The 26605-nt window shown below is 52.1% G+C and overlaps 2 protein-coding genes across 2 annotated transcripts; both read left to right on the plus strand.

The window, feature by feature from the left end:
- The first annotated feature begins 335 nt into the window (after positions 1-335).
- On the plus strand, positions 336-5176 carry SOX12 (SRY-box transcription factor 12). Its single transcript, XM_032858972.1, has one exon. It carries the CDS (start codon positions 722-724, stop codon positions 1670-1672), a length of 951 nt encoding a protein of 316 aa, XP_032714863.1. The 5' UTR covers positions 336-721; the 3' UTR covers positions 1673-5176.
- A 9662-nt stretch (positions 5177-14838) lies between these two features.
- NRSN2 (neurensin 2) lies at positions 14839-22399 on the plus strand. Its single transcript, XM_032858973.1, has 3 exons — positions 14839-14917; positions 18621-18815; positions 20700-22399. The coding sequence occupies exons 2-3, from the start codon at positions 18630-18632 to the stop codon at positions 21123-21125; spliced, it is 612 nt and encodes a 203-aa protein (XP_032714864.1). The 5' UTR covers positions 14839-14917; positions 18621-18629; the 3' UTR covers positions 21126-22399.
- Positions 22400-26605: the final 4206 nt, after the last annotated feature.

The raw sequence follows: 26605 nt of genomic DNA on the forward strand, positions 1-26605 counted from the left end.
TTTCGGAGGCAGATGGGAAGGGCGCTCCGCGTTCTCCCACTCTCCTTCCAGTCCCCAGCCTAAGAAAAGAAACCGACCTCATCCAACACCCTCCAACCCAGCCGCGAGACCGCCCCGCCCCGCCGCCCGAGCCCCGCCCCACCCCGGCAGCCAGCGATTGGGAGATGCAAATACCAGCTTCTCTGCCCAGCAACGGGTGACGCGCCGCCCGAGCGCGAGGCGTGGCCCGGCCGCAGCCCAAGCGGGCACCTCGGTGTTTACACGGGGCGGCCCCGCGCGCGCCGCAGCGGCCCGCAGACGGCGAGGGGGAGGGGTGGTGCGCGCGCCGGCGGGGCCGCGCGGGGAGAAAGACACTGGAAGGCGGCGGGGCGGGGAGCGGCGCGCGCGGGCCGCGGCGGAGCAGGAGGCTGCTAGGAGAGCCCGCGGGGGCCGGAGGGTGCGATTCCTCCGCCCCCGCAAAACAATGTGCAGCGTGCGGCAGGGCGCAACTTGCCGGAGGCGGCGGGGGCGCGCTGAGCCCGCCTGAGACCGCGCCGCTGACCTTCTCCCCCCGCCGTCCGTTGGGCCCGAGCGCCCAGCTCCTCGCTCCCCAGCTCGCGGGGGCCGGGCCGAGCTGCGGGGCGGGGCCGCCCCTCCGTCGCTGCTGCCTCCTCCCCCACCCCCAGCCGCGGAGGATGCGGACGGCCCCCGGCGGCGTCTAGCGGCCCCGGGCCCAGGCGCGATGGTGCAGCAACGGGGCGCGAGAGCCAAGCGGGACGGCGGGCCGCCGCCCCCGGGGCCCGGGCCGGCCGAGGAGGGGGCGCGCGAACCCGGCTGGTGCAAGACGCCGAGCGGCCACATTAAGAGACCGATGAACGCGTTCATGGTGTGGTCGCAGCACGAGCGGCGGAAGATCATGGACCAGTGGCCCGACATGCACAACGCCGAGATCTCCAAGCGCCTGGGCCGCCGCTGGCAGCTGCTGCAGGACTCGGAGAAGATCCCGTTTGTGCGGGAGGCGGAGCGGCTGCGCCTCAAGCACATGGCGGATTACCCGGACTACAAGTACCGGCCGCGCAAAAAGAGCAAGGGGGCGCCCGCCAAGGCGCGGCCCCGCCCCCCCGGCGGTGGTGGTGGCGGTGGCGGCAGCCGGCTCAAGCCTGGGCCGCAGCTGCCTGGCCGCGGGGGCCGCCGAGCAGCGGGCGGGCCTTTGGGGGGCAGCGCGGCGGCGCCCGAGGACGACGACGAGGACGACGACGAGGAGCTGCTGGAAGTGCGCCTGGTCGAGACCCCCGGGAGGGAGCTGTGGAGGATGGTCCCGGCGGGGCGGGCTGCCCGGGGACCAGCGGAGCGCGCCCAGGGGCCGTCGGGCGAGGGGGCGGCTGTCACCACCGCCTCCCCCACTCCGTCGGAGGACGAGGAGCCGGAGGAAGAGGAGGAGGAGGCGGCGGCGGCGGAGGAAGGCGAAGAGGAGACGGTGGCGTCGGGGGAGGAGCCGCTGGGCTTTCTGTCCAGACTGCCCCCCGGCCCCGCCGGCCTGGACTGCAGCGCCCTGGACCGCGACCCGGACCTGCCGCCCCCCTCGGGCACGTCGCATTTCGAGTTCCCGGACTACTGCACCCCCGAGGTTACCGAGATGATCGCGGGGGATTGGCGCCCGTCTAGCATCGCCGACCTGGTTTTCACCTACTGAGCCCACCGTCAGCGGGGCGCGCACGCCCCCAAACCAGCTGTTTACATACAGGAATCAGGTATTGGGGCCCCTCGGAGGCCGAGGCTGGCACCCCATCTCCCGCGCAGCCTCCCCCCTCCTAGACGTGCCCATCCCCCTCAAATCCAGACATGCCCCTCCCCCGCAGACACACCCCAAGGCAGCCCAACCCCCACTCTTTCCCTGACATCCAAGCCCCGCCTCATCTTGCCCCCTCCCGCACAGCCACCAGCAGCCAGCCCCCCTCCTCTACACCGCCCGTCCACTCTACAGACCTGCACCCCTCCCCCACCTCGCACACGCCCCTCCTCGTGGCCGGAGGACACGCCCCTGCCCTTGCTCCTGAATCCCTCCGCCTTTGCCTAGCCCGCCTCCTCTTGTTTAGGGGGGCGCTGCGGCTGGGCGGCACCGCACGCTCCTCCCATGCCCCCCTCCTCTCCTTCGCCGAGCGCCGGGGCCCGCCCCCTTCTCGCGCATGCTTAATGCTTCTTGGGAGGAGGGGGTCAGTCCCAGTCGAACCGCACGCCTCTGTGGCCCGCTTCGGGAAGAATTGGGGCGGGTATTGAACGATCCTGAGAAATCTTTTGATCCGGGAGCCGCGGCTTCCTTTCAACCCGACGGGGCGTCACTGCCTTAATGGGAGGAGCTCTAAGGAAGGGGGAGAAAGAGACTAGCTGGCCCGGAAGGATTTGGTTTGGAGCTTGGAACTCTCCCTGGTGGCATAGCCCCTTTTCCTTGCGGGGTTGCCCAGACTGAGGTGCACCTCCTCCTCCTCCCTCCCCCCCGCCACCCTCTGCCCATACACACCGCTAGGCTGCCTCTACAGTCTACCTTGGTCCCAGAAACCTCCCTTTTCTTTACCCCACCTGGGAATTGGGAGTAGGGTCTTCATCCGGAACTGGACCACGAGAGGACTGCCCAAGAAAACTCCGAACCAAGGCATTTCAGTCTATCTGGGGACAGGGTTCTTGCTGCTCCCCACTCCACCCCCTCCAAGTGCCCCATCAAGTCAAAGGCACACTCGCAGTCTGGGCTCCTCCCTACGCCGACCACTCCTTCCTATCACTCGAGTCCTGTGCCCACAGTGACAGTATTCAGTGGGAGAAACTGAGGCACGTTGGTACAGGTTGGGGGGTGTTGAGACTGAGGCATGATAGCAGCCGGCGTGGCAAGAAGACCCCCACTTTTAAACAGCTGGCTTGAGAGAGACTAACGACTGGGCCAGTGAAACTGAAAGGAGGGTCAGAGTAGTAGAGGTCCGCCGTTTGCGCGTGTTTTTCCATGTGAAAACTCGGGATAGCGCTGCTGCCTGAGAAGGTTGTGTTCCGTTCCGGGGTGCCCTCAATGACCCTAACCCTCTTAGTCCTCAAATCCTGCCCCTCCGGCCTCCCCACGCCCCCTTCAGCCCTCACTACCTGTATCTCACCGGCGTGTGTTCACCCTCTTGGGTGTGCACACACTCTCATTCACACACACACAAATCTCAGGAACAAACGGTCCCAGAGTCCTCTCGGACCCCTGCCCAGGGTCTCCGCAGGTCTCTGCCCCACGCGTTCCCTTCGCTGACAAAGCCACCAGCTGCCTCCTTTAAGCTTGGTGCTCCGGCTCTGGGCCTTTCTCGTGCTCTCTCTGTCTCTCTCTTTTCTCTCTCTCTCTCTCTCTCTTTTTTTTTTTTTTTTAAGAAAAACAACAACAAAAAGACAATGAAAAAACCCAGAAAACGTCATGTGAGTGAAGAGATGTCACTGTCTGTGGTCTTGGAGAACTAGTCTAGTAGCCGAGGGGAGGGGTCCCTCTGATTTGGGGCACTGGCACCCACAGCAGGACTCCGCCAGTCTGATGCCAGGACTGAATAAAGTGTATTTGCCCCGACCTTGCCCTGTGGTTCTACATGTCTGTGCCTCTCCTCAACCCTCCCCCAGACAGTTTGCCAGAGGGAAGTCCATGTGACTTAGCACCGTGCAGGCAGAGTGGGGGTCCTCTGTCTCCCCCTATTTCAGGATTCCCTGGTCTTCATTAAGGATGACAAACTCATCCCTGCAGGGCCAGGCATGTGACATAAGTGACAGAGTCTGGGTAGACATGGGCTTCCTGACCAACCTCAGCTGGGGGCAGCCGCTCACCTCAGGCCAGTCGTGACCTTGTGGGAATGCAGCCCACGGTGGCCAGATTGTTCAAGAGAAGGTAGAAATCTGGATGTTTCTATGAACTTCTCAATTGCAAAATGAAAGCTGACTCATAATATTTTTAAAAACAGGTGTGCAGGCATTACCTGGTCCAAGGGGGGCCAGTTTGACCCTGCCCTTAATGAGAAGTAAGAAGGATCGGGCCACATTGTCTGGGCTCAAAAGCCTGAGTACCACCACCCCTGAACACCTGTGTGACCTTGAGCAAATTTACTTCACCCTGACTCTTTTCATAGTATTAACGTGTGAGAACGTTTAACAGTAGCTGCTTCCGGCTAAAATGAAGTTTGAGGTCAGAAGTATTTAATAAGATGCTCCCTAAAGTGTATTACTCCATTGTCCAGAGGAGGAAACAGGCTCAGGGTGGCGAAGCAACCTGTAGGAGGGCCTACCAGCACCCAAGGTCAGAGTTGGGCCCCACATTTTGGTTCTCTCCTTGTGGGTGCTGCCTCTCCTTCCCTGTCCACAGATGGTGTTAGGCTGTCCTCTGGGGGGGCCCCCAGCGGTGGTGGGGTTGGTCCCAGTATCTGGCACATAATTGGCCCGTGGTGTAATTTTATTAAATAACTAAAGAAGAGCAACGGGAGCCACAGTGATTCTTGTCCTTGAGATTCTTACCAGCATGTTTTGGAAACAGAGGAAGGCCTTTTAAAAAACTCTTTGTTGTCCCCCCTACCCCCCAGTTCCTCCACTGCCAGTTACGGTGAATTCCTAAGGTTAAACAGAGTCTGTTTCCCCTAGTAAGAACCAAGGTCAAGTGTACAGACCTCATCCAGAGAGGGTATTTGGGGACTGGGATACCCATAGACAATTGAAAAGAAGACTGTAGCAGGTTTGGGAGCGCCGGGTTCCTATAGAAAGGGGGTCTGGTTGAGAGAGGTGAAGCTTCTGATTTAAAGCAAGCAGGCCAAAAAAAAAAAATCCTCTAGGATAGAATTGAGAAGGTGAGAAAGACAGAACTAGGTGCCACCAGAACCCCCTAGAAGGAGAGACTTGCCCAGCCATGAGAAGTATGGTCAGTGGATAGCCTCCTGCTGCTGAGAGCCCTTTGACCCAGGGCAGCCTGCATCCGGTGTCCCAGGGAGATCAGGTATCTAGACAAATGCCTGGCCATTTTGGTTCAGCGCTGGGGACTGGACAGACACCGACAGGCAGCGCCAGTGCACAACCTCCCCCTGCGGTCACTACCCAGGGCAGCCGAGGCTCTGCCAGGCCTGCAGTACAGTTTGATCCCCTGTACCCAATCCTGCTTCCTCTTCTTTTCACAGGTGTTTATACCTAATAAATATCTTGCACCCCAGACCCCGTCTCAGCGTCTGTTTTGGGGGAACTCGGACTGCAAGGGAGGGGGTGAGGGGCCCGACAGAGGGAATTGGGTCACTGGCCCTCTACCTGCAGCTGGGCACTTCTGATGCCCCAGACCTCGGGAGGGGTCTCTTCCCTTCTCCACACAGGCCGGCAGCCCCTGCCTTAGGGCTGCTCCCTCTCCAGTGGGCATCAGTGAGAAACTGCAGCCTCTGTCTATCACTGCAGATCCCTCCCCTGGTCAAAGCTGGAGAGAGGAGGGGGGGGTCAGTCGTTTGCCCTTCGGAGTGCCGTGGAAGGGTAAAGTGCCAGGCCAGAGGTAGTCCTAGATCACGGTGGCATCTTGGGCGGTTTCCCCCATATATAAAGTTTGGGAGGGGAAAGTAAGAACGGAATAGTTGAGAGACCATTTATTATTACTTGGTTCTTTCCATTTCGGAAGGAAATGGATTCTGACCTGGAAAAGGCGGGGAGAGACTTGCTTATGTGGGCTCTGGAGACACCTAGAGGCTGAAAGAAATAGGAAGCATTTGAGGGTAGGGGTGGGGTGTGTCCCATTCCAATCTCACTGGGTTCCCGAGGTCATTGACTCATCCCCGTTGGATCCCAGACCTGGGCTATTTTTTTTTTTTAAGATTTTATTTATTTATTTGACAGAGAGATTACAAGTAGGCAGAGGCAGGCAGAGAGAGAGGAGGAAGCAGGCTCCCTGCTGAACAGAGAGCCCCATGCGGGTCCTGATCATGACCTGAGAGGAAGGCAGAGGCTTTAACCCACTGAGCTATCCAGGTGCTCCTCAGACCTGGGCTATTTGAACCATCTTGTTTCCAAGGCTTTAAGAACACCTGTACACTGAGGTGTTGGTTATCTGTAACCCGTAACAAATTGCCACAAATGTATCAGCCTGAAATAACACACATTTATTCAGTCTCTGTGCCCTGGAGGCAGGCGTGCCTTAGCTTGATTCTCTGCTCAGGATCTCCCAGGGCTGCATCAAGGTGTTGGCTGGACTGCATTCCATTCTGGAACTCCGAGTCTTCTCCCAAATTCACCTGGTGGCGGGCAGAATTCAGTTCCTTGGGGTCAAGGAACTGTGTTCTTCCTGGCTGTCAGCTGGTGCCACTCTTGAATCCTGAGGGCCACTATCAGTGTCCTATCTTCCCAGGCTCTCTCACAGAGTGGCACCTTAAGCTCTTATTTACTTATTTATTTACTTAGCAGTTTCTGTGCCCAGTATGGGGCTGGAACTCCCGAACCCAAGGTCAAGAGTCACATGCTCTAAGCCAGCCAGGTGCCCCAGGGAAGGCTCTCTTTTTAAAGGGCTCACCTGATTAGATCAGGCCCACCCAGGAGGTTCTCCCTTCTAATAAGCTAAGGCTCAACTAATTTGGGACCTTAATCACATCTGCAGAATCCCTTCACTTTTGCCATATAACGTAACCTAATCACAAGAATGACATCATCCGTCATACTCGCTGGTCTCTCCCACCCGGAGGATAGCAGGTTATGTGGATCCTGCACACCACGGTGGGAGGGGTTGGGGCAGGGGGGGGGATCTTGGGGCCATCTTAGAACTCTGCTTAACATAGCTGTGGATTCTCAAGTCCATATCTCCATCCTGATGTTGCTAGACTCTCCTATCTAGCTGCCTCCTCCTCATCTCCACTGGGATGTCCAACTGGCACCTTAAACTTGGCATGCCTAAATATGAATTCTTGTTTCTGTGGTGCTTCCAAGGCTGTTCCCCACTCCACATCTTCCCATCACATGTGACTTAAAGGCCAACAACCTGTTGGTCATCCTTAGCTCCTCTTTTTCCCCATAGCTTCGTATCCCTTGTCCCTGTTGGCTCTACTTTCAAAATGTGTCCTGTGCCCTTATCACTTCTCACCCTTTGAATGGCCACCCTCACAGTCCCCCTCAATCTCTTGCCTGGTATCCTGAACCAGCCTCTCACTGGACTCTTTGCTTTCTCCTTTGCCTCAATCACAGTCTTATTATCCACAGCAGCCAGAGAGATCTGGTTAGACTACAAATCAGACTATGTCCCACTTCTCAAAACCTTCCACCGGTGCCCATCTCATTCAGACTAAAAGCCAAAGTCTTCAGCATGGCCTGCAAAATCCTATGTAACCTAGCTTGGGGCCCCCCGTGGGATTCATCACCTATTGCTTTTTCCTTCCCTTGCCATACCATAGCCACACTGGCTTCCTTGCTGTTTCCTAAAACTACCAAGCACATGCCCACTTCAGCCCTTCTGAACAGCCAGCCCTTTTCCAGTTCACTTTGCTGGAAGTGCTCTTCTCCCAGATACCCACATGGCTTACTCCCTCACTTCTTTGGCACTTGGCTCCAATGTCACTACCTCAAAAAGGTCTTCCCTGATCATTCTTGTAAAGTATTACACATAAACCCTTAGGCTATCCCCTTACTTTGCTTTATTTTTCTTAATAGCATTTATCGCTGTGGTATTTATCATATACAGTTTCAATTTTGTATCTCTCCCTCTAATTAGTATATCAGCCTCACAAGGAAGGAATGGCTTCTGGATTGGACTCCTTGCCTTAGCTCATTCAATCACTCCTTCACTCACCCAGTCAACAAATATTTATTAAGGGTCTGCTTTGCCAGGCTCTGTGCTGGGTGCTGGCGTACAAAGGTGAAAAAGACAGAGATGGCCTGTCTTCACTGAACTTAACTCCCAAGGAGGAGAAAGACACATCAACAGAGGGATGGAAATGCACTGATGGAGATGGACAGTGGGGCTGGGGGCACACAAACATGGAGCAGGGAGGGCATGGTCAGGTCACTTCATGGAGAAGGTGATGTTTAAGCTGTGACCAAGACCTCAGTATGTTGTTGTGATTTTAGAACATGGCTACAAGTTCTTTGACATTCTTTCCATAAATTTCCTTCCTCTTGAGTCTGGGCTGCCTTCACAATCCACTCATAACCAATAGAATGTAGCAGAAAGATGCTACAGGTTTTTACACTGAGCCACCAAATAAGAAGTCCAACACCCCTAAGATGGTTATGCAATGAAGAAGCCCAAAACAGGTGCAGAGCCTCCCCATAGGTGCTCCAGGTGATCCAGATCCCTCCTTGGGTGCTGGACTTGTGAGCAGCGGAGTCTCCAGGTGATCCTAGCCCCCAGTCATTCAAGCAGTGTCTTCCCAGCTGGAGTTCAGCCATCATGGAGCAGAGACAAGCCATCCCCTCTTACCCGTTCTGAATTCCTGACCCATAGAGTCCATGGTTGTCCTGAAATTGAGGTTATTCGCACTACTAAGTTTGGGGGCAGTTGGTTATGCAGTGGTTAATCACTAGCACAATAAGACTAAGCAGATTCAGATGAAGGGAAAAGCTTTCCAGACACCAGCAATGGCAAGTGAGAGGATTCCACAAGAGAAGGGGACACGGAAGGGAGTTGGCTGTAGGCTGGTGGGGGTGGTAGGGAGAGAGGAGATAGGCTAGCAAGATAGGAGATAGATAGCAAGAACAGGAAGGGCCTGGAGGGTATTGGGACTTTGTCCTGAGTCTCTGTACTGCAGCCCATGGGCTCCTTTTTTTTTTTTTTTTTTTTTTAAGATTTTATCTATTTATTTGGAGAAAGAACACAGCAGGGGGAGTGGGAGAGGGAGAAGCAGGCTTCCCACCGAGCAGAGAGCCAGGAGAGCAGAGAGAGCAGCCCCATGTGGGGCTTGATCCCAGGACTCTGGGATCATGACCTGAACCAAAGGCTTAATGACTGAGCCACCCAGGTGCCCCTCATGGGCTCATTTTAATGATCTGTTTATTTATTTGAAAGAGAGAGAGCATGTGCACATGTATGGGTGCTCGCATTGTGGGGTGGACAGAGGACGAGGGAAAGAGAAACTCAAGCACACTCGAATCTTGAGCCTGGAGCTGACCCAGGGCTGGATCTCATGACCCTGAAATCAGGACCTGAGCAGAAACCAAGAGTCTGGAGCTAAATGGACTGTGGCACCCAGGTGCCCCCAAACCTGAGGGGTCTTTTGAAAACAAACATGACTGGGGCACCTGGATGGCTCAGTTGGTTAAGTCTCTCAATCTTGGTTTCAGCTCAGGTCATGATCTCAGGGTTGTGAGATCATGCCTCATAGCCAGCTCTGCCCTCAGTGGGGAGTCTGCTTAGGATTCTCTCTCCCTCTCCCTCTGTCCCTCTCCCTGCTCTCTCTCTAAACATAATAAATAAATCTTTAAAAAAAATAAAAGGAAAGAAAGAAAACAAATGTGACTACCTCTGGAAACCTTTCAGTGGCTCCCCATTAACCTCAGGATAAAGGTTAAGATTCCTGGCCTTGGCATTCAAGGCCTTTTACAGTTGACTTCTTTATGGTTTTTACAGTCTCTTCTTCAGCTACCAGCTCTGCCCTAAAGCTCTGCCTCAGTCACGCCACTCTCCAAGACAATGTCCTCCTATGCCATTTGTCTTTGCTCTTGTTGAGAAATTAAGAGGGAATCTGGACTAATTATCCTGCCTTTTGAGGCCTTAGTTTCCCCATCTATGCAGTTAGGTGGTTGGACCAGAAGCATTCAAGAGCATATCCCGTCTGGCATTCAGGGAGCCTCTGTAAAGGAGGGGAAAGCTGCTTGCAGCCAAACCTGCCTCTCTGGCTTCTTTTAGGTTGCCTAGCAATGGATGCCAAACATCTCCCCCGTTCTAGGAGGTTTCTTAGCAACCCAGTTTCTCACCCTCAGTTGTTTTCAGGGTTTTCTGTTAACTAAATGAATGTTAAGTTCTGCTCTTTCTCTTCCAAGAAAATCTGCGGCCAAGGATCTCTTTGGAGTCCTGGATCTCATTGGCCAGAACTAATCACCTGGTTTGGTCTAACTTCAAGGGAACTGAGAAATGTATGTGATGCACATGGAAGTTTGGTGAGCGGTCTATATCTCTACCAAAGTGTTTAAACAAAGCCTCTTATGAGCAGAGGTCTGAATAAAGCTAGAAGCTAGCCATGCAGATATCTGGAGAAGGAGCAATAAAGCAGAGAAACAAGTACAAAGGCTCTGACACCTTGAGATAGGGGTTTGCCTGATGGGCTTAGTTTACTCAAGGATGCTGGTGTGGCTGGAGCGGTGAGTGAGGGAATGGAAGAAGAGAACACGGAGGTAAGTAAGGTTGTAGGGAAAGGGCAATCATAGGTCCTAGTAAGAAGTGGTTCGGAGGTGCCTGGGTGGCTCAGTCAGTTAAGCATCTGCCTTCAACTCGGGTCATGATCCCTGTGTCCTGGGATGGAGTCTCACGTCGGGCTCCCTGCTCCAGAGGGAACCTGCTTCTCCCTCTCCCTCTGCCTGCAGTTCCCCCTGTTTGTGCTCACTCTCTCTCTCTCTGTATCTGTCAAACAAAGAAATAAAATCTTAAAAAAAAAAAAAAAGAACTGGTTTGGGATAGTCATTGCTGTGTAACACACCATCTTTCAACTTAACAGCTTAACGTTGTTCTATTATCTTTCACGATCCTGTGGGTTTATGGGATTCAGTGGGATAGCTCTTCTGCTCACGTGATGTCATCTGGGGGCTCAAGTGGGTGGACATGTCCGAGAGGACTCGCTCACACCATGCCAACTGATACAGTATTTGGTGCTGGCTATGGGCTGGAGGTCTGGCCGGCACTGTCAGCTGGAGCACCAGCATGGGACCTCTCCATGTGGTTTGGGCTTCTTCGGCATGGGGACTGGGGCCCAAGAGGGAGCTTTCCAGAGTGAGTGTTCCGAGAGGAGGGAAGAGGAAGCTGGTCTTCTTGAAAGCTAAGTCCAGAACAGACACAGCATTGCTTTTGCCATGTTTGGTTAGTTGAAGCAATGGCAGGGCCAGCTCAGGTTGAGGAGCAAGAAACTCCACCTTTTGAAGGGCAGAGTGACAAAGAGTTTGTGGCCATCTTTAATCCACCACAGTTTTCTCCTTTTGCCCTGAGTAAGATGAGATGTCATTAGAGGGTTTTGACCAGGGAATGAGACTCCTATATGGGAATCTGACTCTTGCTTTAAGGATCACTGTGGCTACAATGTAGAGAAGAGACCACTACGGGGCAGGGCAAAAACACTAGGTAAAAGGGGTTGGATGATGGGGGTCTGAGATGACAGTCATGCTCAAAGTAGGGCCCTGGCAGCAAGATTTGTCCCACTGACACCTGACTGTCCAGTATGACGACCATTAGCGTCATGTGGCTATTTTAACTTGAGTTTAAAGTAATTAAGGTCAGGGGCACCTGGCTGGCTCAGAGGGTAGAGAGTGTGACTCTTGATGTTGGGGCTGTGAGTTCAAGCCCCATGTTGGACGTAGAGCCTACTTAAAAATAAAGAAGTAAATAAAGTAATTAAGGTTAAATAAAATTTAGAGTTCAATCATCAGCCTCACTAGCCACATTTCAAATGCTTAATAGCCAAATATGGCCAGAGGTTCTGTTCAGAGAGCACAGATCTAGACCATTCCCACCTTTGCAGAAACTTCTGTTGGATAGCACTGGCTTAGTAAACCTTCTCATCTCTTACAGCGTTCTACATCTAAAATGTTTAACTACAACATCCCACACTCTGACCTCAGGCTCCCTTTCTTCCCATATACCTATTTTTGGACTTCATTGAGCTCCTCCGTCTGGAATTCCTGCATCTTCTCCAGATCCATCTGCTCTCTTTCTCAGCTGCCTTTGGCATCCTTCCCCACTGAGCCAGGATCCATCCTGAGGTTCATTATGGGATCTGTTTACCCCTCTGCATTCCCATTCACCCCTCTTTTCTGCCCCACCTGTCCAGGAGAACCCCCTCACCCAAGAACCGAAGTACCAGCAGCCCCCTTCATTTCCATTTCTCCTGACACTGCCAGAGAAAGTCACAGCTGTGCACGCCATTGCCTCTATAGATCATGGCCTCAGAGCCATCAGAGCAAATTCAGATTCTTCTGCATCGTGACTGAATGACCTCAGGTGGGTGACCTCAGGCAAGTGGCCTCATAAGGTTATTGAGAAGATAAATTACGCTGGCACCTAGTAAATGCTCAGTAAGTAACATCTGTTACCACCACCACCATCATCATTATTAATTATTCCAAATCTTGACCACATTTTGAAATGATTGTGGTAAAACTTACATAACATAAAATTGTCATTAGTGATGGTACATTCACAGAATTGTGCACCCATCACCACTATCTAGTCCAGAATATTTCTATCACTCTAAAAGGAAACCCATAAAGCAGTCATTCCTCATTCCTCCCTTTCCCCACCCCCTAGGAAACACTAGTCTGTTTTCTGCCTCTACGGATTTTCTGACTCTGGCTATTTCATCTATATGGAAACATACAACATATGGCCTTTTGTATCTGTCTCACCACCCTTTTTAAGCCTCCTGTTGAACTAAAACCTTTCTCTTCTTTTTCTTTTTTAATAATTTACATTTAATTGCTGCACCCAGCGTGGGGCTCAAACTCACAACCCCAAGATCAAGAGTCACATGCTCTACCGACTGAGCTGGCCAGGCACCCCTAAAACCATTCTTTCTTAATAGATGATTCTTCTTGTTTTTCTCCAGAGCATTCAGTTTATCAGATGTCTTGTCATTCAACTCCCTGCCCTCCTTACCTATAAACTAATGCACCAATAATAGCAGTAGCAACAACAATCATTTGTTGAGGTCTGACTCTGTGCCAAGGTGCTTCACTAAGGGTCTTCGATGCACATCTCATTTCACTCTTACAAACCCTCTGAGAAGCAACCACTAAACTTATCTCTATTTCATGGTCAGGGAAACAGAGGCTCAAAGAAGTTAAATCATGCAAACAGTGAGTGGCAGAACCAAGATTCAAACCTGGGTCTGTTTCAGGCAGAGTTCAACACATAACCACCACACTGTATCTCTTCTCAGTGGCCATCTTCCCTCCTTCCCCGAGGTCTCAGAGGTTACTGGATCCTTCCTGGGCTGGCTCAAAGCCTATCCCTCCTGTACACTTGACCTCATCCCTTCCCATCGCCTCTGGAACCTCTTCCATCCCCTCTCCCATTATTATCAGAGCTGAACCTGATTCAGACAGTTCGGACTGGAATCATCTGGTTGCTTCTTCACTTGTCTGATGCCTAAACTGGGACCACTCAAGGGCCAAGCCTAGCTGGGACAGGCAACTTCATAGGGGCTTCTCCTGTAGTTCATTTTACCCCCTAACATCTCCTGGATCCATTCATTTCTCTGCAAGCCCACTAGGCCAAGTCATAGTTATCTCTGATATGGAGGCTCTTCTCGGATCTCTCTGCTTCCTCTCTGAAGCATTCTAGCCTGTTCTCCAGAGGGATCAGCAGCCAGAGGGATCTTTTCAGTGTGCAGTTCAGAACACATCCCTCCTTCCAAAGCTTCCATGGGTCCCCATGACCCTTGGGTTGAACTGCAAACTCCTTACCTTGGCTTATGAGGCCCTGAAGGGTCTCATGTGTGCTTGCCTCTCCAGCATCATCTCCTGTCACTGCTCAAAGTCTTTAGTTTTGGGCTCTAGGACTTCTCTCTGTTTCTTTTTCTGTCTGCCTGTGTCTGTTTCACACACACAGTTAAATGAGTAAGTAGTACATGTAAAGCACTTAGACAAGCCCTTTGCACATAACAAACCATGTATTTGTTATTATTACTAGTCTATGTTTAGTTAATATCGATTCAGCTGCCTAGTCAACGCCAAACACGACACAACTCTCTGGGATACAACAGTGAATGAAAAAGATCTGGCCTCATCTTGGAATTCATTCATCTCTGTATCCCCAGACCCCAGCACGTGGAAAGACAGAATGGTTGCTTAAGGCAACCATTGGCGTGAAGGCATGTGTGTGCAATGGGGTTTGATGAAGCTCAGAGCAGTGCCATGACTTTCCTAAGACCACACAGCAAGTGTAAGACAAAATCAAGGCTGTGGGCTCATGACAAGGAATGAAGTAGACACAATTGTCTGGCAAGGGTTGGTTCTCCAGAGAGAGGGGCCACAGGGCACACACTGCCTGGGGCAGAACTGAGGGTAGGTTAGGAGAGAGAACAAGAGAGGCTATCTCACTTGTTCCTTCCAGAGGGGAAAGGAAGTTTCTCTCCCAACCCCTTCTCCCCAGCCTCAACTTCCTTTTCGAGATAAGAGGAGCTGAGTCTTAGCAAGGGTCAGTGGCTCAAAGAGGGAAAGAGAGGGAGGATGAGGGATTCAGTGACAGGTGAGGGCCTCAGTAAGAGGTAGGGGGCTCCTGAGAGAGAGAGGGTGAGGGCTGAGAAAGAGAGAGAGAGAGACTGGAATCTGTGGAGAAAGTGGGGAGGGGGCAGCAAGATGAGCACTTGTACACTTATGGCGAGGGGCTCCATAAAGGGGATGGATACCGAGAGAGGATACAATGAGGAAATGACGGCTCGGTGAAGCAAGGGTCTTCAGGGAGAGGGGTGGGAGATTAAGGGAGCGTTGGAGAGTCGGATCAGAAGTTTGAGGGACTGCAAGAGGGGGTGCGTTCTGGGGAGGCGATAGGGTTTCCGCGAGCGGCCTGGGGTCTCAGAGAGAGAAGGGAAATCTGGAAGGAGATAGGGGCTCTCATTCTGCAGGGGTCTGCAATCTGCAGAGCCAGCCCTTGGGGCTGGCGGGTGCGCCCCCCCTCACCCCTCAGCCCCGTATCACCCCCGCCCCCCGACTGCGGCGCAGGCGCCGACAGAACCAGCTTCTGCTCGGCTCTCGCTCTGGCTCCCGCTCGGCGGAGACAGCAGGCAGAGAGGTGAGCTCAACCCGGCTCCACGCGCGCGCCCCGACCCCCACCCCTCCTTCTCCCGGGTTCCGGGGAACCCCACCTCAGTCCGCATCCCCAGCCCCGCCACGTCCAACCTCAGACGGGACGGCGGCGCCCAAGCCTTGGTGTGCCTCGAGCTTTGGGAGGTGAGGTCCCAGAAAAGTCGTAGGGGGCAGAGATCTCACCAGCCCCGTCTCCCAGAGATACCTCAATGCTGAGAGGATGGGCAGAGGCTTCGGAGGACAAGACCCCCACCCACCTCTTTATTAAAAACCTATTCCCGCCCTTCCGTGCCTCAGTTTCCCCCTTTCCCCTGGGGGAAATGATACGGTTTATCTCGGCCAGGGAACTGGTGGTCCTATCAGAAACAGCGGTGCGGTAGCGAAAGGGAGGAATTGGCCCGATTTCCCTGGCCTTGCCCCCCAAGAGGGCTCCCCTTCTCCCAACCCCGGCAGCGCCGGACACTGTTGTGGGCATTAGGGGTCCAGACTGGGGTTTGGAAAGGAGAACTGAATGAGGCCCTTCAGGCAATAGGTTCCAACCATCTTCAGGCCCTTGCGCCTATCACCTTCGCGTACTTCCTCCGCTCGCCTGCGCCGCAGTCTCCCCCCTCCGACCCTGTAGCCCCCCTCCTCTTCCCGCTCCTTTCACACTAAGCTCCTTCCCCCACCCCTCGCCTAAGGACACCTCCCCAGCAGTTCCCATAGCAACCCACGTCCCGGGTACTCGCGCGGTGTCCGGAGCATCCTCTCTCTCCCTCCCCCTGACTGCCAGACCGTCTTCTAGCAACCTTAACACGGGAGGAGGAGGGGCCAGACCTAGCGGGAGGCTGCGTCAAGGTCACCTTCCTTCTCCAGTACCAGCAAGATTGAGTGATTAGGTATATTTGAGGTTGAGGGATGGTGAGTTGCAGGGGAGGAGCTAACCCAGACCTACAATTCCCGAGCGCCTCTTCCCTACCCCCTCCCCTAGGTCTTTAATAGTTGCAGCTTTGACTCTGACTGCCCCCAAGCCCCTAATCATTCTCCGCACCCAGGCCTCCCGAGGGCCCGGGCCGGGGGCGGTTCCTGCAGTGGCCACACCCCTCGGGGCCCCGCCCCACCCTCCTCCGAGGGAGATTCCTACTCTCTCGCGGGACCACTGGTCTTCTTCCTTATCTTTCGTTTTTGGTCTGTGTCTTTTACCATTCTCTGTCCAAAACTTTTTTTTTTTTTCCTTGTCTTTTCCTTTTCTTCTCTTTTTCCCTGAGTTATGGGTGACAGTTGTGAAGAACTGCGATTTATAGACAGGCTATAAGAAGAGAACTTCTGGCGCTTGTGTGGATCCGTGGGGGCTCCAAGAATCACCCCAACACACACTTTGGCTCTGTGTGTGTGTGTGTGTGTGTGTGTGTGTGTATCTATGTGTGAGTTTCTCCGTGGAGTGTCTTTGTGTGTAGTGTGTCTGTGTGTGTGTTCCTCGGTGCTATGTGTGTCTATCTGAATATGTCTCTAGGTAGTATATATGTGCCTATCTCCGTGTGTCTCTGTTATGTTTGTGTATCCATGTTGGTGTGTGTCTCAGGTGTGTGTGTCTGTGCATCAGTCTGTGGTATGTCTCTGTTTGATTTGTGTGTGTGTGTATATATGCCTGCCTCTCTGTGCTATGTGGGTATGTGTGTGCTAGTGAGTCTCTCTATGCAGGAGATTGAAAGCTACATCTGATTGGAAATTGGGGGGAGGTCCAGAAATTTGTCTTGTCCTTCAGTGTAAGCGCATTGCTTTATTATTATTTTTTAAGATTTTATGTATTTAGTGAGAGAGAGAGAGAGAGAGTGCGCATGAGCAGGGCAAGGGGTAGAGGGAGAGGGAAAGAGAGAATCTCAAGAGACACTGCATGCCGAGCCCGTGGGGGCTTAATCTCATGACCCCTGAGATCATGACCTGAGCTGAAGTCAAGAGTCGGGAGCTCCACCAACTGAGGCCCCCAGGCTCCCCACTCATTGCTTTATTTTGTTTGAAGCTGCTCAGGGGTGCTGATGCAGGACCCCAGTCCTTTCCCAGTACAAACAATTCCCCTCCCCAAACCCATCCTTCTCCTCATCCCCCACTTTGGTTTGAGTCCTCTCCATGTGTAGATACACAAGTACTTTCCATTACCAAGGCCTGAGTGTCTCCATCTGTTAAAAGGGAGATTCTTAAGGTAAGTGGTTGCCAGAGGCAGGGCAAAATGTGTGAAGGGGGTCAAAGGTACAAACTCCATTTACTAAATAAATAAGTCATGAGGATATAATGTGTAGCCTGGTGACTCTAGTTAATAATACTGTATTGTATATCTGAATGTTGCCAAGAGAGTAGATCTTAAAGGTTCTCTCACAAGGAAGGACATTTATTGGTAACTAGGTATGGTGACAGAGGTTAACTAGACTTATTATGGTGATCATTACAAATACCCAATCATGTTGTATACCTGAAACGAATACGATGTTATATGCCAAATATACCTCAATAAAAAAGGGTATTATTCTAAAAGGAGGGTTTCTTAGATAGGTTTCCTTAGAAATCTAAACACCCCCCAAGGGATGCCTGGGTGGCTCAGTTGTTAAGCATCTGCCTTCCTTCCGCTCTGGTCATGATCCCACCATCCTGGGATCAAGCCCTGCATCAGGCTCCCTGCTCAGCGGGGAGCTTGCTTCTCCCTCTCCCACTCCTCCTGCTTGTGAAAAATCCTCAAAACAAAAACAAAAAACAAAACACCCTGAGACTAAGAGGGACCCTGGCTTTCACCTCCTTTGGAGTCAAGATGATTTGGGACTTGGAGGCTCTTGCCTTGTGGGGGGCATCCCCGGGTAGGATTTTTTTAGAGCCTTGCACCTTGGGAGCTCAGCCTGATTGGACAAGTGTCAGTCATGACAGTTACCCCCAAGAGTACCGGGAAGAGGGGAAGATTTTGAGAGGAGGTGGGGATGAGAACCTCTTACTCCAGATACAGGGTTCAAAAAGTTTAGAATAAAAATAATAAGGGAGAGGGGCGCCTGGGTGGCTCAGTGGGTTAAGCCGCTGCCTTCGGCTCAGGTCATGATCTCAGAGTCTTGGGATCGAGCCCCGCATCGGGCTCTCTCTGCTCAGCAGGGAGCCTGCTTCCTCCTCTCTCTCTGCCTGCCTCTCTGCCTGCTTGTGATCTCTCTATCAAATAAATAAATAAAATCTTTAAAAAAAACAATAATAAGGAAGAAATTACAGTAATGGTAATGACAACTGGTGCCATTCCTTGGCCTCAGATATAGTAAAGCGGGGGTGATTATTAGCCCTGTTCTACAGGTAAGGAAACCAAGTTTCAGAGAGGTGAAAGCACTTGTCTAAGGTCACACAGCCAGGAAGTGGTAGATCTGGGATTCCGACCCAGACCTGGGATTCCAATCCAGACAGTCAGACCCCCAGAACCCACAGTCCCAGCCACTGGGTGGCCTCCAGATTAAACAAGCATATTTACTGGCATCTATAATTGTTAAGCACTGGCCTTAGTGCCCCTATGCGTTGGCTCATTCACAGCGTACTTAGGGAAAGACAAACCAGTACCTAGAAGGCCAGGCTGCGTTATGAGTGTGGGTTATCTAAAATAGGAGGAAAAGCGGATGACGCACAAAGATTCCGGGGGTGTGGGAGGGTCTCACGGATCTCTCTCCCTGTCTGCACCTTGCTTCCCCCTACAGAGATCCACAATGCCAGGCTGTGACCGTTCCTGCAGCTGTAGCCGCGGGCCCAAGGTGGAAGATGGCAAATGGTATGGGGTCCGCTCCTACCTGCACCTCTTCTACGAAGACTGTGCAGGTGCGGCCCTCAGTGATGACCCTGAGGGGCCTCCCATCCTGTGTCCCCGCCGACCCTGGCCCACACTGTGCTGGAAGGTAAGGCCAGAGGAGGAGCAACTTCTGGGATTTCTCGGGGCTGCAGGGAGGAGATGGGATCAGTGAATGGAAAAAAGATGGTACAGCAGGTAGAAGCAACAAAAACCCAATTAGGGGACACCTGGCTGACTCAGCTGGTAGAGCGTGCGACTCTTGATCTCACGGTCGTGAGTTCAAGCCCCACATTGGATGTGGAGCCTACTTTTTTAAAAATTGGCAAATGACTACTGTTGATAAGTCATTCAAAACCATACAAATTTGGGGCATCTGGCTGGCTCAGTTGGTAGAATGTGAGACTCTTGATCTTGGGGTTGTAGGTTTGAGCTCCACACTGGGGATAGAGATTACCTAAAAAGAAAATCTTAAAAAACAAAACAAAACAAAACAAAAAACCTCAAGTGGGCTTAAACAAGGAAGGGAAAATATCGCTCACTTTATTGAAAAGACCAGAGATTAAGCAACTTCAGGTAAAGTTCAATCCAGCAGTTCAAGATTTCTCTTAGTCTTCAGGTTCCCCATGGTACCCCCGCCCACGTGGCCCCTTTAGCTTCAGAATCTATGCACATGTTCTCCAAGTAGCTGCTACCATTCTGACCCTCAGCATTTTCACTCCACACCATCCGCGGGAAATCAGAATTTCCTCCAGTATTTCCTTCAGAAAAGAAACACTGCTTTCCATTTCCAGGAGTCCTGTCAAGCATTGCATTGGCTCTGATTGGATCACTTGCCTGTCTCTGAACTAATTACTATGGCCAGAGGGCACAGTACACACTGACTGTAAGGAAGTGGAGTTCATCTCAGCTAACTCTTCCTGTGGCTTCTCAATGACATATTGGGGCAGTGGAGGAGAGGAACAGTGAGTGTCTCCAACAGCCAGGGAGAGTGGTCAGTGAGGGCGCAGAGTGTAGGGAAAGGGGTGGAAGTGGCAGTAAGCTGAGTTCCTACAAGGGGCATAGCTCTTTGCTAAATACTATAAGGTGACTGGGGCAAAGAGCCCTTCCCCTTGGCTTTCAAAGGGCTTCACTCTACTGGGGAGGCAAAGTGTAAAGATCTAGAGACCTCAGGCCAAGTGATCAGAGGGTGCCAGGAAGGAAAATGTTCTCAGGACCTGTGGTGAGCAGGGAAGACTCCCAGGAGAAAATGAGTATGTATTTTAAAACTTTGAGCATCCTCTAATTGCCAGGCAATGTGCTAGGCTCTTGAGGACAGAGAATTTAAGATGTGGTCCCTCTCCTCTAGGAGCTCCTAGCTGTGGTTCATGTAGTCATTCTGCAAACATCCACTCAGCTACTGCTCTGTACCAGCGTCGTGCTAGGAAGACACCTAGTGACCCAAAACAGACAGTGTCTGTTCTCATGGCTCTCCAGTCTCTCGTTCCAGTGGGACAGGCAGATATCACTTACATAGTAACGAAAGTTCAAGTGTGCACCATGGTGAGTGCACTGAGGAAAAAATGTGCACAGTGTTTGTACAAATGCAAAGCAGGGGACCTGACCCAGGCCAAGGGCATCCCAGAAGGCTTCCTGAGGAGGTGAGTTTGAGATGAGATCTGAGGGATGTGTAGGAGTTATCCCAACTGCAGGAAGGGGGCAGACAGGATACAGAGATGAGATGGGACCCAAATAATGATGGAAGGAAACTCAAGGTACTGGAAAAACCTACTGCTAAGTGGGAGTTGGAAAGACATTGATCTAGGGGTTTCAAGACTCCAAGTAGAACATGACAGTTTGTGCCCCTCATCAGTTCGATCTTAGGAAGTGTATTCTGTGACTCTCCTGTAATTCCCATCTCTTAAGGTTAGACCAAGTTGTTACTGTTAAGTCTAGTTGGGATCAACAGTCAGGCTGACCCTGACTACCTCCCAATCTGTCTGCCTCTCTCCAGATCAGTCTGTCTTCGGGAACCCTGCTTCTGCTGCTGGGTGTGGCGGCCCTGACCACTGGCTATGCAGTGCCCCCCAAGCTGGAGGGTATCGGAGAGGGGGAATTCCTGGTGTTGGATCAGCGAGCAGCTGATTACAACCAGGCCCTGAGCATCTGCCGCTTGGCAGGCACAGCTCTCTGCATGGCGGCTGGGATCCTGCTGGCCATTTGCCTGCTCTGGGCCATGACTGGCTGGCTGAGCCAGGACACCAAGGCAGAACCCTTGGACACCGAAGCTGATGGCCACGTGGAGATCTTCGGGGATGAGCCAGAGCAGCAGCTGTCCCCCATCTTCCGCGATGCCAATGGCCAGTGTTGGTTTTCACCACCTGCCAGCCCCTTTGGGCAATCCTCTGTGCAGACCATCCAGCCCAAGCGGGACTCCTGAGCTGCCCACAAGGCCAGAGGAGGAGCCAGACCTGGGGTCTGGACCATTCCTCTGTCCCACCACACCTGACCCTCCAGTTGTCTCCCTAACTTCTCCCCTTCAGCGGGGCCCCTTCCACCTATCAGAAGACCCAACTCCAGGTCAAGAGAGTCTGGAGCTCAAATCCCAGTGCCCCTTCCCAGGGACTGGGCCCCAATTCCTCCAAGATGCCAACTTTCCCCAGGTCCTCCCAAAGCTTCCCACCTACCCTTCCTTCCCAAGACCCTTCAGGAGCCGAAAACTTCCCTCTCAATCTATCCCCACTCTACTCTGTGTGACCCGGGGAAGCCCCTATTCCTTTCAGACCATCAGTTCCTGTCTCCATACTATGATGGGTTTGGATCAGATTCTAGAGTTCCATGACTTTCCTCTCCCCAGATATAAGCATTACCATAGACAAAGTGTGTGGGGGGGTGCGTAGTGGAGTCATTCTCATCCTCTGACCCCTTCCTCTGTCAGCTGCTCCAGCATGCCTGCGAATGGGTCACGAGCACTCACTGGGACTTCCCTTCCAGGATGGTGCAGAAGCAGTCACCTCCTACAGAATGTTTTCTCTGCGTTTTGGCCTCAGAGCCCCTGAGTCTGGCCCATGATGGGCTCTTATTAACCCCAGTTTACAGACGAGGTGGCTGAGGAAAGCTGGCAGTCCGCAGGAATGGGGACCCACATCTACTGCCTCCTCTTGGGCCAGCTCTTGTTCTATGGCTGGAACAGGGGACCTGCCGGACACTTTCCTGGCTTCCAGGGGACCTCCAGGGGTGGGAGGCAGGTGGTCCAGGGAGCCTGGTTGGAGGCCTGATGGTCCTAGGTAGCTCAGAAGAGAATTTGGACATGCATTTAAATCGTCTCTTATAGCCGAGGGGCAGGAGAACTGGGATGTCTTTGCCCTTCAAAATCCGCCCACTTAGTAACCATCACCCACAGGTACTGACCTTACCCTGTAACATAATGCGTCCTCCTGGGGGCACCAGAACCTTCATCCCGCAGGCTCCCCAGCCAGATGCATCACCTCCGTTCTTACCACTAGAGGGAGCTCCAAGACAGCTGGAGAGAGGAGCCCACGGATCCCGCCCCTACCCTCCCCCTCTCCGTCGCAACTCCACCCTGGAGGGATCTCTTGGGAGTGTCCTCGGTTCTCCCCGACCAGGCAGGCACTACTGCCCCAGTGCCCCACGCCCCTTCCCCACTTGGGACCCCTTCCATCTTACTTTCCCTTTCAATAAAGAGCTGGGACGAATGCTGGCTTGGCTTCTTTTCTCCCTGACCATGGGGCATGGGTAGAGAGGATAAAAGACTGTTACGAGCTCCTGCTGTGTGCTGGACACTTAAATCCACTATTTCTCATTAGCTCCTCACGATAACTCTTTGGGAAAGGGGACTATCATCTTCATTTTATTTTTATTTTTTTTTTTAAAGATTATTTATTTTACAGAGAGAGATCACAAGTAGGCAGAGAGGCAGGCGTGGGGGGAGGGAGGGAAGCAGGCTTTCTGTTGAGCATAGAGCCGGATGCGGGGCTCCATCCCAGAACCCTGAGATCATGACCTGAACCGAAGGCAGAGGCTTAACCCACTGAGCCACCCATCTGAGTGCCCCTCATCTTCATTTTACAGATGAGTTAACTAGTGGTCAGAGAAATGGGGCGACTTAAAGGGGAGGATTTAAATGCTAATTTGTGGGGCGCCTGGGTGGCTCAGTGGTTAAAGCCTCTGCCTTCGGCTCAGGTCATGATCTCAGGGTCCTGGGATCGAGTCCCGCATTGGGCTCTCTGCTCAGCAGGGAGCCTGCCTCCTCTGCCTGCCTCTGCCTACTTGTGATCTGTCAAAAAAAAAAAAAAAAAAAAAAAAGCTTGTTGGGGTGCACCTGGGTGGCTCAGTCGGTTAAGGGCTGCCTTCGGCTGGAGTCATGATCCCAGGATCCTGCATGGAGCCCCTCATGGAGCCCCCCATGGGCTCCTTGCTCAGTGAAGGGTCTGCTTCTCTCTCTCCTGCTGCCCTCCCTGCTTGTGGTCTCTCTCTCTCTCTCTGCAAAATGAATAAAATCTTTTTTAATAAATAAAAAAAAAAAAGTACTGACTTGTTGGGAAGGAGATTTCTCCAGCGTCTTGACAACCCACTGCCCCCATCCCTGAGGGGGAGGTAAGCTCCTGGAGCCCAGAGCTCTGGGATCTGGAGCTGGCACGAGCTGGGATCATTTCCAGGGCAACGCAAACAGCCAACCCCTATGAGCACTTACCAGAGGGCAGACACTGTTCTCAGTGCCTAACAGACACACATTCATTCATTTACCCTCACAACAACCTATGAGGTAAGGACTATTATTCCCAAATCTGGCTCCCAGACAGCAGGTTTGTATTTCCAACCATGATCACCCGGATGCTGAGCTCCGGCTCAACTATCCCAAACTGCTCCTGTTAACCCTGTCCTTCAGACCCGCCCCTGCGAGTCCCCCCTACCCCCACCCTCACACCCCCCCTTAGAGGGCGGCGCTCCAGCTCCCTCCTGGCTCTAGCCCAACCCTTGGAGCCATCTTGGCTCCTGTCTTTCCTCACCCTCTAAATCCAACCCAGTGGCTAGCCAACCTCGCAAATACAGCCTCCTCCAGCTTCTCTCCGTCCCCACAGCCTGTGGCATTTGTCCCCTCTCAGTATACTCTACAGCTTACCTATTTGTTATATGTGCCTCCGTTACTTGTCTCCCCCCGCCCCAGTGTGATCTCCGCCAAAAGGAGGATCTTCGTTCACTTTGTTTGCTGACATACCTCAAGGGCCTAGAAAACACCTGGCACAGAGTAGATGCTTGATAAAAATGGCTTGAATAAATCAATCGTAGTTTTATAGGTGAGGACCCGGAGGCTTGGGAATATTGAGCAGCTGACCCAAGGATGCACAGGTAGCAAGGGGGCAGAGCTGAGGTTCAAACGCAAGCAGTTGAGCTCCTGAGTCCACAGTCTGGGTCACTGCATTGCACTGCCCCTTGGTATGAAGGTGCAGAGCTGGGGAGACGATACTGAGCGCCAACAAACCTATTTAGGAATGTTTGTTGCCCTGTGGAATTGTGAGCTTAGTGTGAACAGATTTTTTTTTTTTCCAGAGAAGTTAGAATCCAAATTTGTATATGAGATGTATCCATTTTTAATTTTTTCAAATATTTTATTTATTTATTTGACAGAGAGACAGCAAGAGAGGGAAACCAAGCAGGGGGAGTGGGAGAGGGAGAAACAGGCTTCCTGCTGGGTAGGGAGCCTAGCATGGGTTTTGATCCAAGGGCTCTGGGATCATGACCTGAGCCAAAGGCAGGCACTTAACTGCCTGAGCCACCCAGGCACCCCAGAGATGTATCCATTTTTAAAACATCAGTATGGGGGTTGCTGGGTGGCTCAGTGGGTTAAGCCTCTACCTTTGGCTCAGGTTATGATCACAGGGGTCCTGGAATAGAGCCCCACATGGGGCTTTCTGCTCAGAGGGGAGCCTGCATCCCCCCCCACCCTGCCTGCCTCTTTGCCTACTTGTGATCTCTCTGTCAAATAAATAAATAATTTTTAAAAATTTTTTAAAAAGATTTTTGTTTATTTATTTGACAGACAAAGATCACAAGTAGGCAGAGAGGCAGGCGGTGGGGGCGGGGGCGGGGGTGGGGAGAAGGCTCTTTGTGGAGCAGGGAGCCCCATGCAGGGCCCGATCCCAGGACCCTGAGATCATGAACTGAGCCGAAGGCGGAGGCTTTACCCCACTGAGCCACCCAAGTGACCCAATAAGTAGATATTTTTAAAAAATTAGTATCTGGTTCAAAATTTGACTGAGCACTGAGCAAGAGGAAACATTCCCAGGGATAGCTTCAACTCCTGAGAGGCCACGTGTGACCTATGACTTGGACACTCTGAGTTCGTGCCCTCAGCTGGACAGGACCAGGGATGGAATTTCACGTTGACAAGATGGCCCCAGAAATGGAAGTAGGCCTCCACCCCCGGAATATCTATGTCTCACTTTAGTTTTCCTTCCCAGCTGCCATGGAGGAAGCCAACCCTGGTCTGTAAGCCCAATAAAACCCAGGCCCCCACAAAGCCCCATCCCCACAGGGAATCTCTTTTCAGAGAAGCAGAATCCAATAACCAAAGTAAATTCGCACCGACACCAACTGTCGCGTGAATCCTTGAAGCATGTTAAAGGGGGCTGGTCCACTGTCCATACTTTGCTAGGGGGAATGTATACTGGGTTCAGTACTGTTTCCTCAAAGTTCACGTCCACCTGGAGTCTGTGAATGTAACTTTATTTAAAAATAGGGTCTTTGCAGATATAATAAAGTTAAGATGTTCCCATTGGATTAAGGTAGGCCCTAATCCAATAACTCATCCTAAGAAGAAAAGAAAAGGGAGATTTGGACATGCCAGACACACAGAGGGCCGATGTCCACCTGAAGACGGAGGCAGGGTCTGAAATGATGGGCCAATAAGCCGGGGGATGGCAATGGTCACCTGTAACCACCAGAAACTAGAAGAATCCAAAAAGTCTTCTTCCCTAAAGACTTCAGAAGGAGGGTGGCCTTGCCCACTCCTTGATTTCACACTTCAGCCTCCTGAACTGTGAGGCAATACCTTTATGCTGTTTGAAGCCAGTACTCTGTGATAACCATGTAGAGCAGCCCTAGGAAACTAGCATGGGTGTAGATTGGTGCAGACTCCAAGAAAGGCAGTTTGGCAATATCAAAATGGACAATACACTTGCCTTTTGGTCCCCACCCCCCTTATGTGGGCATGTAAATTCCACATGTAGGAAGAACAAAGCAGTATTGTTTGTAAGAGAAAACCTTTGGAAACGACCTAAATGTTCATTGGCAGGGGACTAGTTAACAAAAGCGTGGCACATTCATACGCCGCAACATTAGGTCGAAGAGTGAGAACACCTTTATGTACTGATCTGGACTGACCTCCAAGTTACATTGTTAGTTGAAAAGGCATAGGGTCGGCTCAGGTGGCAATCTTGGGGTCCTGGGATCCAGCCCTGTGTTGGGCTCCCTGCTCAGTGGGAAGTCTGCTTCTCCTTCTCCCTCTAGCCTTCCCCACCACTCGTGTGTGCTCTTGCTCTCTCTCAAATAAATAAATAAAATCTTTTTAAAAAATAAAATAAGGGGCACCTGGGTGGCTCAGTGGATTAAGCCTCTGCCTTCGGCTCAGGTCATGATCCCAGGATCCTGGGATCAAGCCCCGCATAGGCTTCTCTGCTCAGCAGGGAGCCTGCTTCCCCCTCCGCCTTTGCCTTCCTCTCTGCCTACTTGTGATCTCTCTCACTCTGTCAAATAAATAAATAAAATCTTTTTAAAAATAAATAAATAAATAAAAATAAAATAAAACGTAAAAAATATAGATAATTGATCGAATACATTTAATGAAAGAGGGAGAAGGGACAAATCTTCCTCCCAGGAGAGTTCCAGTCAATAGATAGA

Source organism: Lontra canadensis, unplaced genomic scaffold (assembly GCF_010015895.1).
Source record: "Lontra canadensis isolate GAN:19392208 unplaced genomic scaffold, GSC_riverotter_1.0 scaffold16, whole genome shotgun sequence".
NCBI lineage: Eukaryota > Metazoa > Chordata > Mammalia > Carnivora > Mustelidae > Lontra > Lontra canadensis.

Bases quoted from the DNA above. Each gene is read 5' to 3' on its own strand.
- SOX12 (XM_032858972.1), top strand. From the start codon at position 722: ATGGTGCAGCAACGGGGCGCGAGAGCCAAGCGGGACGGCGGGCCGCCG.
- NRSN2 (XM_032858973.1), top strand. From the start codon at position 18,630: ATGCCAGGCTGTGACCGTTCCTGCAGCTGTAGCCGCGGGCCCAAGGTG. The intron at 18,816-20,699 runs GTAAGGCCAGAG...GCCTCTCTCCAG, and splicing joins GGCCCACACTGTGCTGGAAG to ATCAGTCTGTCTTCGGGAAC.